At 61.3% G+C, this 11,236-nt stretch overlaps 2 protein-coding genes across 3 annotated transcripts in view; one reads left to right on the top strand and one right to left on the bottom strand.

Moving 5' to 3' along the window:
- The window catches only part of NR6A1 (nuclear receptor subfamily 6 group A member 1), a 76,837-nt gene extending 74,063 nt beyond the window's left edge, over positions 1-2,774 (bottom strand). For both annotated transcript variants that reach the window (XM_048325374.1, XM_048325375.1), the window contains exon 1: positions 2,689-2,774. In XM_048325374.1, the coding sequence (XP_048181331.1) occupies positions 2,689-2,755 (67 nt within the window). In that variant the 5' untranslated portion in view covers positions 2,756-2,774. The remainder of the gene's footprint in view (positions 1-2,688) is intronic.
- A 726-nt stretch (positions 2,775-3,500) lies between these two features.
- OLFML2A (olfactomedin like 2A) lies at positions 3,501-10,937 on the top strand. The gene is made up of 8 exons (XM_048325869.1): positions 3,501-3,615; positions 7,336-7,599; positions 7,715-7,822; positions 7,927-8,112; positions 8,318-8,579; positions 8,692-8,925; positions 9,081-9,266; positions 9,505-10,937. Exons 1-8 carry the CDS (start codon positions 3,550-3,552, stop codon positions 10,104-10,106), a joined length of 1,908 nt encoding a protein of 635 aa, XP_048181826.1. The 5' UTR covers positions 3,501-3,549; the 3' UTR covers positions 10,107-10,937.
- The last annotated feature ends 299 nt before the right edge of the window (positions 10,938-11,236 follow it).

Here is an 11,236-nt window from a genome sequence, read left to right as displayed (position 1 = left end):
CACACACTGCATCCGCTCAACATACAGCACTAGTCCTGGGCTCAGCACAAAAAGGCATGCATAAACCCATTTTCCTGATTAATGATCTACAGAAGCCATCAATACCAAATTCCAACTTTATACCAAGAGGTATTTTTCCATCTTTACCATCAAATCAAACAAAGGAATTAAGTTGTTCCTAAATCACAAGGCTTTCATTTCCCATCACAGAACGGAGTTCAGAATTCTATGTATTATTTTCTACTATTATTTACAAAACCAAGAGACATCCACATTCAACAAGCCAACACTGAGCTGAAATAACACTGTAGGCTTCTTGTTTGTTCAGAGACATTTGACTTCAGCAGCGTTGCCATTCGACAACTCCATTTGTTTTTCTTCCTAAATCTTCAAAGAAATGTGTTTATAGCAAGTAAACTAAGACCCAACTATATCAATGAAATAGTCTTTGTTAAGCAAAGGCTTATCTCATCAGATGCAAAGCAACCAAGCATAAAGAACCACTAAAAATGTCAGTGTGCGCCAGTAAAGTTTGGGAATGCTGTGGAAAAGGGAAGGGATGCAGGCAAAGGGATTTTTCTTTGAAAACCTTACATTCTTTGTGCTCTGACAACTTTCCTCTTTTCTCTGGTATGAAGTTTATCCAGATCAGTAATCTGCCCATCTGAAACTCTGACAGTTTTACGGGAACACAAAATTCAAGTAGTTTCCTGATAAATCTGTCTTCCAAGACAACACTACACAACAAAGTGTCCAAAGTTACCTTAAATTCTAGATAATCTGCTGTGTCCCTATTTTAGCTAAAACATAAAATAATTAAAACTATGTAAAAGCCATCATGTCTCACTCACAGAGGAAAAAGATGCCAACTGAAGCTGTATCAAAACTGATCTTAAATGGGACCCTGTTGAGAAGTAATTGCTACTACTGCAGGAAAAATGAATGCCTTAATGAAATTGCTTTGAAAAAAAACCCTGGTTTTACTCGTTGCCATTGATTTGCTCAATGATAAAATATGTTTCTTACATGGAAGAGGAAGTACTCAAATTGGCAAGGGAAAACCATCATCATATATTCCAAGAACGTCAAGTGCCCCCTCAAATAATGAGGCTGCAATTGCCCGTAACTGCTGAAATAAAACCACGTCGCTGCATTTCAAAGTTATCCTGAAGCTTCTCTCACTGAAGACGCCAATAAACTTGCAGCACTTTACTCTGGGTTAACACAGAAGCCACGTGCAGAGCTTAAGTTCATTAATGATTTTAACATTAACATTTTAACACCAAGAATACAATGTGACTTTTATACCTCTGTACTCGTACAATTTTCACTGTTTTTACTAAGAGTGAAGATGCTGTTCCTCAAGGTATCAAAAGTACTATGGATCTTGCTTAAGAAAAGGAAACATTAAGAGCCTTCATTTCCCATTATCATTTGCAGGTATTTTATAAAACCATTAATTAACAACCCAATCGTTCGTGCTCCTCCCCCAGAGGCTTTAGAAAGACCGAAGGTCAAGCAATGTCTCAATACCGCACCAGTATTTCACATTTTTGAAGGCAAAGTAGTAAAAGGCTGTTACATCACCCATTCAAAAGACTAACCACAGCCACAGGTACGTCTGTCACAAGATACACAAGAAACTCTTTAAGCTAATCTGATTAATCAAAAGAGATTTCCCCCAAAATCCCACATCTGTGGGAAAAATAGCAAATGCAGACAAAGCATTAATATTGTTGTACTCTTAGGGACACTAAAGCAACAGACACTTCACAAATTAAATCAGAAAGTTCATAAAGCATTAAGGATATATTAAAGTATTAAGAGTGTTATTAAAGTATCTAAGAGTATTAAGTGTCTTCATCCAATTGGACATCTAATTAAGTGAGAGGGAATAAAGTGCTTCCAGGGACAACTCAACATTACACATCAGGGCGGTTACAGAAATGCCCATTTCTGCAGTTCCCACACTGCCTATCTTTTGGTACCGCCTGTATCTCGAAAACCGAGGACGCTGCCTGATAAAAAGCCTCTTTTGTCTGAGCAAACCCTTTGTAGAGAACCCGAGTACCTTAAGATGGTAAAATGCAATTGTAAACCATAAAAATTGGCAGGGACATTCAAGTGCAGATGCGGCATCTGCATACGGGAAGTGTAAAAGAGTCCCAAATGGTGCCCATAAACCCCGGGCAGGGACCGGCTCACAGGGGCTGAGCCAAGACACCCGCGGGGCACCGGCAGCAGCCGCGGGGCACGGCCGGGACACGGCGGGCGGTACCGGGACCCCGCGAGGCTGCCCCGGGACACTCGCCCGGAGCGCTCGGACGGACGCGGCAGCGGCCCCGCGGCGCCCCACACACCCCGCGGGGCCTCGGCACAGCGCGCCTGGATGCGGAAAACGTGATTTTTGTGGAACAAGTTAAACTCGCAGGAAACGCCGCACTGTCCGAGGGGACCCGCTGCGGGCGGCGACCCCCGCGTGCCCCGCCGAGCCCCGAGCGGGACCCGGCGCCACGGCCCGGGGGGCAGCGGGGCAGGGCGGGCAGCGGCCCTTTGTTGTGCCCCGCGGCCGCGGAAAGTTGCGGGGCCGCATCGGGCAGGCGGAGCCCCCGGTACCGCCGGCCCCGCGCCCCGGCGCGTCCCCGGCCCGCGCCCCCGGCCCGCCCGGACCCCTCGCGTTCCACTCACCGCTGCGGGGCGGCCCCTTGCTGGCGGCGCGGGGCTCCGGGAGCTCCGCGGGCGGCTCCAGCTCCATGGCGGCGCCGGGGCCGCGCCGGGCCGGGCCGGGGCTCGGCGGTCTCAGCGGCCCCGGCGGCCGCGCTGCCCCATGGCCGCTCGGGCGCTGCTGACAGCCAGGGCCGCGCCGCGCTCGGCCGGGCCGGCCGCGCCCCGCCCCCCCGGGGCACCACGGGAGCCGTAGTCCGAGCGCCGCCCGCGGGGAGCCGCGGCCCGGCCCCGACGGCCGCGCCCCCGGCCCGCCCCGAGCCCCCGCCCCGCCCCGCCCCGCGGGCTCCGCGCCCCGATCCCCCCCCTCCCGGCTCCCCCGGGCCGGTGCACCGGGAGCGGCGGAGCGCCAGGGGGCACCCGCCGGCCGAGCCCCGAGCGCTGCCGCGGCACCGCGCACGGGGAGAGGGGAACCGGGCAGCGGGCACAGGGAGAGGGGGGAAACGGGGCACAGGGCACGGGGCACCGCGAGAGGGGGGAAACCGCACAGCCCCGGCGAGGGTCCGGCCGGGCTCGCCCGGGGACACCCGCCTCCTAGGGGGAGGGGATCGGCCAGCCCGGGGCGGGACGAGCAGCCCCGGCACGGGGCACCGGGCAGCCCCGGTACAGCGGGAGCCCCGAGGCGGGCACGGCCAGCTCCACCCGGGGGAAGACGCGCCGCCCCCGCGCCGCGGCGCCGCTGCTGGCGCCGGTGCCGCCGCCGGGACGGGGCGGGGCGGGACGGGACGGACGGGCGGACGGGACGGGCGGCTCCTCCCCGCCGCCGGGACGGGACGGGCCGGGCGGAGCGGGCGCTCGGTGCGGGCGGTCACCGCCGCTCTCGCCATGCGGACGCTGCTGCTCCCCGCGCTCCTGCTCCCGGCGCTGGCCGCGGTGCGCGGCACCGCCACGGTAAGGACGGCCCGGACCGGCACCGGCACCTACCGGGGTCGGGACCGGGATCTCGATCGCGGCCGGGAGCGATCACGGCGGTGCTCGGGAGCGGGCTGGGGTAGCCCCGTCCCTGCGGGACCGGCCCGGTGTCCCCGGCGGTCGCTGCTCTCTGTGCCCGGGCGGAGCGGCGGGGCCGCAGCCCGACACGGGCAGCGGGCGGGGGTCCCGGGAAGGGCGGGGGTTCGGGTGCCGGTGCTCCCATCGCGGCGGGGGCTCGGCGCAGGGAATGACCCGGGCGGTGGGCGCGTTCGAGCGGTTGGTTGGAAGGTGCCCAAGCCCCGGCGCTGCGGTGATGGGCGCTGCAATGAGCGACTCCGTGCCAGAGAGAAGAGCCCAGACAAGCCTTCCCCCGAGGGGATGAGGAGCAGGAGCGGGACCGGGAGCGGGGGGAGCCAGCCTCCCCCGTGGATCCAGGAGCCCTCGGTTCCAGCTGGAAGACGTCTCCCACGGGGTCAGTGGCCGTAGCGGGGCCGGAGCAGGGACACCGGGACCCAGCCCAGAGGAATGGTAGTGGGAGCAGCTACTGCAGGATCACCAAATGTTATAAAGAAAGGATTTCCCAAGACATTTGGTGGAAAACGACGCTAACACAGCTGTTGTCGGCAGCACTTAGCTTGGAACAGATATCCAAAGCCTGGAATGCCCTGTTGCTGGGGTTCCCGGCGGGGTGCCAGGGGTGATGCTGGCAGGACTCAGAGATCCACGCGGTGCCGTCGCCTCCTCCATCCCTCCCTCCCCACAGGTGCTGCCTGCTGTGCTCAGAGGTGTTTTCTCCGTTCTTGCTGTTGGATGAGATCCCATCGGTGGGCATGTGTGTGCCACACAAGCGCTTGGCATGGCTGTGTCCCCGTGACCAACACGGGATACCCAAGCAGCGCCAGCGCCTGGGGCCTGGCCGCCGTCAGCCACGGCCCAGCCCTGCCAGCACTGTTCTGCCTCAGCTGCAGGACGTGTTTGACACCTTGTGCCAAGCCTGGGAGGAGGAGGAAGAGGAGGGTGACATGGTTTCCCTCCCGTGACGGGGACATGCCTTCCAGCAGCTGTGCCAGAGGAGTGCATTGCAGCAGCTTATCAACACAGCGTGTTTTCCTCCGAGACGAGTCCTCTGGCAGCAGCCACAGGACAGCTTAAAAGCTGGCCAGGGGTCATTGTCAAAGGTCCTGCTTTCTCCAAATAATGTCACAAACTCTGTGCTCACATGGATGCTCTTGCAAGAGGTTCCGGAAACCAGGAAAATTACCCAGCTCATAAAACTTCGAGTGAGGAAACCCTCAGCAAAGTGCAGGGACACTCTCCCACACCAGCCACGGGTGTGCAACTCCTGTGGAGCTGGGACCCACTCAGGGGGAGAGGCAGCAGCCACTTGCTAGCACCCTGGGCTGGGGTCTGCAGTGAGAGGGGGGTATCCAGGGAAAGAACCACCAGAGCCCCTGCAGGGCTGCGTCAGCCCCTCACGCAGGTTTTTTGGGGTGCTCAGGGATTCCCACCTGGAGAAGGCAGAGCAGCATGAGCTGCCTCCTGCACCCATGTCCCAATCCACCTGTGCGCTGTTAGGGAGAGGGTCTGTGCATGCCCTGGTGTGGGCTGTCCCCTGGAGTCGGGCACAGGCTGGCAGAGGGCACCCAGCCGATGTACCACAGTGGGTGACCCACACAGAGTCTCCCCACGTGGGAGCCTGTTTTTTAATACTTCCTTGCTTATGGGCTTTTCTGTGTAAAAAGAACATGCAGCTCCTGTTTAAGCAAGCTGGCAAACAGCAGAGCGAGGTTTAGTGTTACGGCCCCACTGACGGTGGGCGGCTGCCCCAGCCACGATGCAGAGAGACACAGCCCCACGCGGGATGGAGGGAGATGGAGCCGGGCGGGTCTCTGGGAAGGGGCTGGCCCTCCGTGCCGTGGGAGAGGCTCTGTGTGCAGTGTCACAGCTGCTGCGGCTGCTCCGGTGAGTTGGCGGCTCTGGACACCTGCCTGCTCACCACAGCGTGCCAGGGCCGAGGGAGGGGATGCACAGCCCAGGATCACCTGCTCCCTCAGGAACGAGCTTCCAGCACAGGCAGCTGCAGCCCTGCCCTGCAGAAGGTGCCGGGAGCAGGTGGGGTCGCAGCATGTGCCGGGCTGTGCTGCAGCAGTGGCACCTTCACCGGTCCTGGTGCTCTGGGTGCTGGCAGGAACGGGGGACCCCAGCTTGGAACTTAAGTGGGACTCCAGTGGGGCACGCCAGGATCTCACATGGGATTCCCACAGGGATGTGTGAGTGCACCAGGAGCTCAGGCAGCGCCTGGACACGGATGGACATTGCTGGTGGCCAGGACAGCCCATTCCGGGCCCGGGAGCTGCTGGGTGTGTGCAGAGGGGCCGGCAGCTCGCGGCCGGGCTGTGAATTGTCCTGCCTGTTTGCACAAGTGCCGGCGTGGCCGTGGGGGAGGTCAGGGGGCCCGGGGACGTTCGAGCCTGGCGAGGTGGTGTTTGGGGAGGGCGTCCTTGCCCCGCTCCCTGCTGAGAGCTTGATTAGATTTTGCTCAATTTACAGCCCTTTGGCTTCCTGGTGTTTTCCTTCAGCCAGCAGGACCTGGTTTCCCTTTGAACGAAAGAGGTTTTTTTGAAACCCAAAACGTGTGAAGTTTTGCAGCCCTTCAGAAAGGGGAGGAACCCCTGGCCCGTGTGGGCTGTGGGGAGCTGTGGGGAGCTGGGGGTCCGCGCCCGGCTCAGGGAGAGCCACTACCCCGGTGCCACCAGCGCAGGGAGGAGGGTCCCTGTGTGGCCATGGGCGCTGCCTGCAGGCAGGACACGGACCCCACGGGCCTCTGCCCTTTCCCACGCCGCACTGTGCTCCACTGTGGTCCGGGGAGGACCGGGAGCCAGAGCTCAACTTGTTTCCCAGCTCTGCCACCGTTCTGTTTCCCAGGATGAGTCAGAGTCCCTGTGGGCAGAGCCCTCTCCCTCCGGGGTCACTGCACTGCCTCTCCCTGTTCTCTCACCCTCCCGGGTGCTCGGAGCAGGCGCATCCCCGCTCGTGGGACGGTCAGAGCAGCCTGGCCGTGCTCCTGCCAGCCTAGGCGGCCCCCGCGGGTGCATAGCCGGTGGCAGGGGGTGAGAGGGACTGCTTCCCCTGTTCCTGAGCACAATGGGAGAACTGGGCTAAACCAGCCGAAAAGCACCCTGGGCTCTGTAGCGTGAGTCAGGGCCATGTGTGGAAACAAGGGAGTCCTTGAACGTGTGCCTCGGGCCATCGCGGCAGACTGAGGGGCCGAGCTCACCCCGAGGTGGCTGCATGTCACCACAAACAACGAACCCTGTGTGGGCTTGGAGCCGTGGTGTGGGGGCACAGAGGCGCTGCTGGGTGTTCTTGCCACCATCCCTGCTCACTGAGGTCTTGCTGGAGGCTGAGAAACAGCCACAGAAATGAGACTGAAGTACCTGGGCCACGAAACACTGGTGGCTGCAGGGATGAGCAGCTGCCTGGGCTTCGTCGCTGTCAGCCTGGGTGCAGAGTGGTGGGACAGGGTGCTCTGGACTAGGCAATGCCTCACGCTCTTTGGGGCACAACCATGAGCCCCAGGGGCAGTGGGAGATCTCTGGGCAAGCACCAGTGAGGGAGTTGGCTGTGATGGTCTGCTGGGGCTGGCAAGGCCCTGTGGGACACCCGGCTGGGACACCAGGCTCATCACGTGTCCTGCAGGCTCTGGGTGATGTGGACCAGGTCCGGATGACCTCAGAGGGCTCCGACTGCCGCTGCAAGTGCATCCTGCGGCCGCTCAGCAAAGACGCCTGCAGCCGCGTCAGGAACGGCAGCGCGCGCGTGGAGGATTTCTACACCGTGGAGACGGTGAGCTCGGGGACTGACTGCAAGTGCTCCTGCACCGCACCCCCCTCCTCACTCAACCCCTGTGAGAATGAGTGGAAGATGGAGAAGCTGAAGAAGCAGGCCCCTGAGCTCTTCAAGGTATCTATGGTGTGGTGGGACTGGGGGCCAGACCCTCTCCCTGCGCTGCGCAGCCGCGCCCCTGCCCCATGCCCCAGCCCTTACCCCAGGCCCTGTCCCTGTGCCCCCTCTGCAGCTGCAGTCCATGGTGGATCTGCTCGAGGGAACGCTGTACAGCATGGACCTGATGAAGGTGCACTCCTACATCAGCAAGGTGGTGGCCCAGATGAACACGCTGGAGGAGGTGAGCGAGCTCCAGCAGCACCATCCCCGCAGTGCTCCCCACTGGGTGGCTCAGGGCCGTCTGTGAGCTCCCTGAATGGGGCTGCAGCCTCTCCTCTCCTGCAGACCATCAAGACCAACCTGAGCAGGGAGAATGACTTCATGAAGGAGAGCGTCCAGCTCCTCACCGACCAGATGAAACGCTACGAGAACTACTCTGACATCATGATCAGCATCAAGAAGGAGATCTCCAACCTGGGCTACCAGCTGCTGCAGAAGGATGCGGCTGCCGTCCCGGAGAGCAAAGCACAGGTACCCCAAGGCACAGGTACCCCCGGGGCCCAGCCCCGTGCAGGCACAGTGGGTGCTGCCAGGCAGGGCCAAGCTGCCCCAGGCTTGTGGCAGGTACATCGGGGTAACCCCTGGGCTGGTGCCTGTGCCCTCTGCCTGGCACGGTGGCAGCAGGGAAGAGGAGGGCATGGGAGGGAAGTGGGTCTGACCAGGCTGTGCCCCCCAGGACACAACAGGTGGCCGAGAGAAGGAGGCAGGACGGTACCCCAGCACCCGCAAGGCACTGGGGGACAGGGCAGGCCCCCGACTGCCCAAGGAGAAGCCGCTGAAGCCCGAGAAGCCCAAAAAGGAGAACACCAAGGCCAGAGCGGGGTCACAGCCCACGGCCAAGCCCAAGCCCCTGGCGCACCAGCAGACTGTGGTCCGAGGCATCACGTACTACAAGGTTGGGCAGGCAGGAGCGGCCGAGGGTCCGGCCGGCAGCCGCGGTGAGTCTGGAGATGGGGCAGGGCTGGGGGGCTGGGAGGGCACCTCTCCCCGAGGCAGAGGGCCAGGGCCTGCCCCTGCCAGCACACTAACCCCCAGCTTGTGCCCCCACAGAGGGCCCTGTGAGAGGCGCAGTTTTGACAGAGCAGCAGGAGGAGAAGGGCCCCCTGTCCCCCTCAGCTGAGGGCACCCCAGCCCAAGCTGTTGCACAGACGGAGACCACCGTGCCCAGCACCACGGCTGCGCCCAGCACCACCCCGGCCCCCCGCAGCACGGCCCGCAGCCCCCCCGGCCCTGGCCTCAGGCAGGGGGCCGACAGCACCAGGGGCCCCGAAACACCAAACAGAGGTGGGTGAGCGGGGGCGGCTGGGACAGGGCACCCGGACCTGTGGTCCCAGTGCCCGTGGCCAAGCTAAGCCAGCAACAGTCTGCCATGGGAAGGAGGAGCAGTCAGCTGCCTGGGGCAGGGATAAGCCATCCTCTTCCTCCCCCTCGGTTCCCAGTAAAGGAGGTGGAGTGCGAAGGCACCATCGAGTCAGTGGAGGCCCCCATGGAGCACCACAGCTACGGGCGCAATGAGGGGGCCTGGATGAAGGACCCAGCAGCCAAGGATGACCGCATCTACGTCACCAACTACTACTATGGGAACAGCCTGGTGGAGTTCAGGAGCCTCGACAACTTCAAGCAGGGTGAGGGTCAGCGGCCGAGTGGGTGAATGGGTCCTGGCTCCTCCTGGGTGGGTGTCCAGGGCTGTGTGACACCAGCTGTGCTGGGCCCTGGGGTGGTGGGCAGCTGAGGGGAGCTGGGGAGCATCCACAGGGCAGCAAGGGGGACACAAGTCCCCTACTGCTGCCAGCGTGCTCTGGCCATCGTGCATGGGACCCCAATGCTGCAGAGGGTCCCAATGCCTCTCCCACCCACTCACAGGCCGCTGGAGCAACCTCTACAAGCTGCCCTACAACTGGATTGGCACTGGGCACGTGGTGTACAGAGGGGCCTTCTACTACAACCGTGCCTTCACCAAGAACATCATCAAGTACGACCTGAAGGAGCGGTACGTGGCGGGCTGGGCACAGCTCCATGATGTGGTGTACGAGGACACAACGCCCTGGAAGTGGAGGGGCCACTCGGACATTGACTTTGCCGTGGATGAGAGCGGGCTTTGGGTCATCTACCCCTCCGTGGACTATGACTACTCACAGCAAGAGGTGATCGTCCTGAGCCGACTTGACCCTGCGGACCTCTCAGTGCGCAAGGAGACCACCTGGAAGACGGGGCTGAAGCGCAACACGTACGGGAACTGCTTCATCATCTGTGGCATCCTCTATGCTGTGGACACCTACAGCCAAAAGGAAGGGCAGATCTCCTATGCCTTCGACACGCACACAGACACGGAGGCAGAGCTCCGACTGCCCTTCCTCAACCACTACTCCTTCACCACGCAGGTCGACTACAACCCCAAGGAGAAGGTGCTCTATGCTTGGGACAACGGCCATCAGATGACGTACGGGCTCCACTTTGTGGTCTGAGTGCCCGGGCGGGTCCCACTGCACTCCTGCACCCACCCTGCGCCGTGCCTGGCTGGGGCACCCTGACGCAGCCTGGCCCTGGCACCCCAACTCCAGCCAGGGCTTCGGCAAGAGCCCGGCTTTCAGCCCAAAACCTTCCCCATCTGCTATGCCCATCACCTGCACCATGCCCACTGCACTGCAGGGCAGGGAGAGCACGCAAGAGCAGCCCCCAGCAGACACCCCCATGACAACGTGGCCCCTGGGGCTGTGGCAGCTCGGCCAGCATCGCCTTCCCAGGGACGCAGAGAGGAGCCCAGTCCCGCATCCCTCTGCCATTGCTGGCACCGCCCGCCCTGCACCAGCGCACTGAGCTCCTCCTGCACTGCCCCCAGCCCAGCCACACTCCCTGCACACCCACCGGGACCGCGCGTGCCATCACTGCCAGCTGCCACAGTGCCAGCGCCGGGATAGCCCCGCGCCCTGGCCTGCGCCAAGCCCTGTGGGCGGGCAGGGCCCCTCACTGCCAAGCACCAGGAACAGGTGCCAGTCGCTATTTTAGGAAATGTGGCTAAGATGCCTTTGCTTTTGCTGATCATGAGCTTGTTATTTAAATGCGTTCACTGGAGCCGTGCAAGTCCCATTTGGCAGCAGGCGTGGAGGAGCCTGTCCAGGGTGTCGTGCCCGCACACCCACCTGCACACCTGCCCTCACACCTGCCCACACCCAGCACTGGACAGGGCAGCCCTCGGGCCTCTCATTCTCCATGTGAGGCAGAGTGAGGGGCTGCAAGCGCTTGGCTTGGTTTTGGTCATTTTAGACATGAACAGTATTAAAACATAACAGATGTGAGAGCAGGCTGTGTGTGTTGTCATTTGTCCTGAAGCTGAGCAGGGAGGAGTGGGCAGGGTGGGTGCTTGCTGTCTGTCCCCATCCCTCACTGCCCCTGTCCCTCGCCATCCTTGTCCACTAACCCGACTTGCATGGCCAGGAGTGCCCAGAGGTTGCTGTCCCATGTGGCTGCTCTTGACCGCACACCTGACAGGCACATCTGCCCGCACCCAGCCCAGGGCGGGCACCCCACGTTCCCCCAGCAGCACCAGCACGGTGCCACGGCAGTGCAGAGGCAGGAGGATCCCGGCGCAGACCCG

The sequence above is a fragment of the Corvus hawaiiensis genome, chromosome 21, assembly GCF_020740725.1.
Source record: "Corvus hawaiiensis isolate bCorHaw1 chromosome 21, bCorHaw1.pri.cur, whole genome shotgun sequence".
Taxonomy (NCBI): domain Eukaryota; kingdom Metazoa; phylum Chordata; class Aves; order Passeriformes; family Corvidae; genus Corvus; species Corvus hawaiiensis.
Note: the sequence above shows the minus strand (reverse complement) of the source record. Positions and strands in the feature narration are given on the sequence as shown.

Coding starts and splice junctions, on each gene's coding strand:
- OLFML2A (XM_048325869.1), top strand. CDS start 3,550: ATGCGGACGCTGCTGCTCCCCGCGCTCCTGCTCCCGGCGCTGGCCGCG. Junction 8,113..8,317: donor TCCCGGAGAGCAAAGCACAG/GTACCCCAAGGC, acceptor TGTGCCCCCCAG/GACACAACAGGTGGCCGAGA. Junction 8,580..8,691: donor GGGTCCGGCCGGCAGCCGCG/GTGAGTCTGGAG, acceptor GTGCCCCCACAG/AGGGCCCTGTGAGAGGCGCA.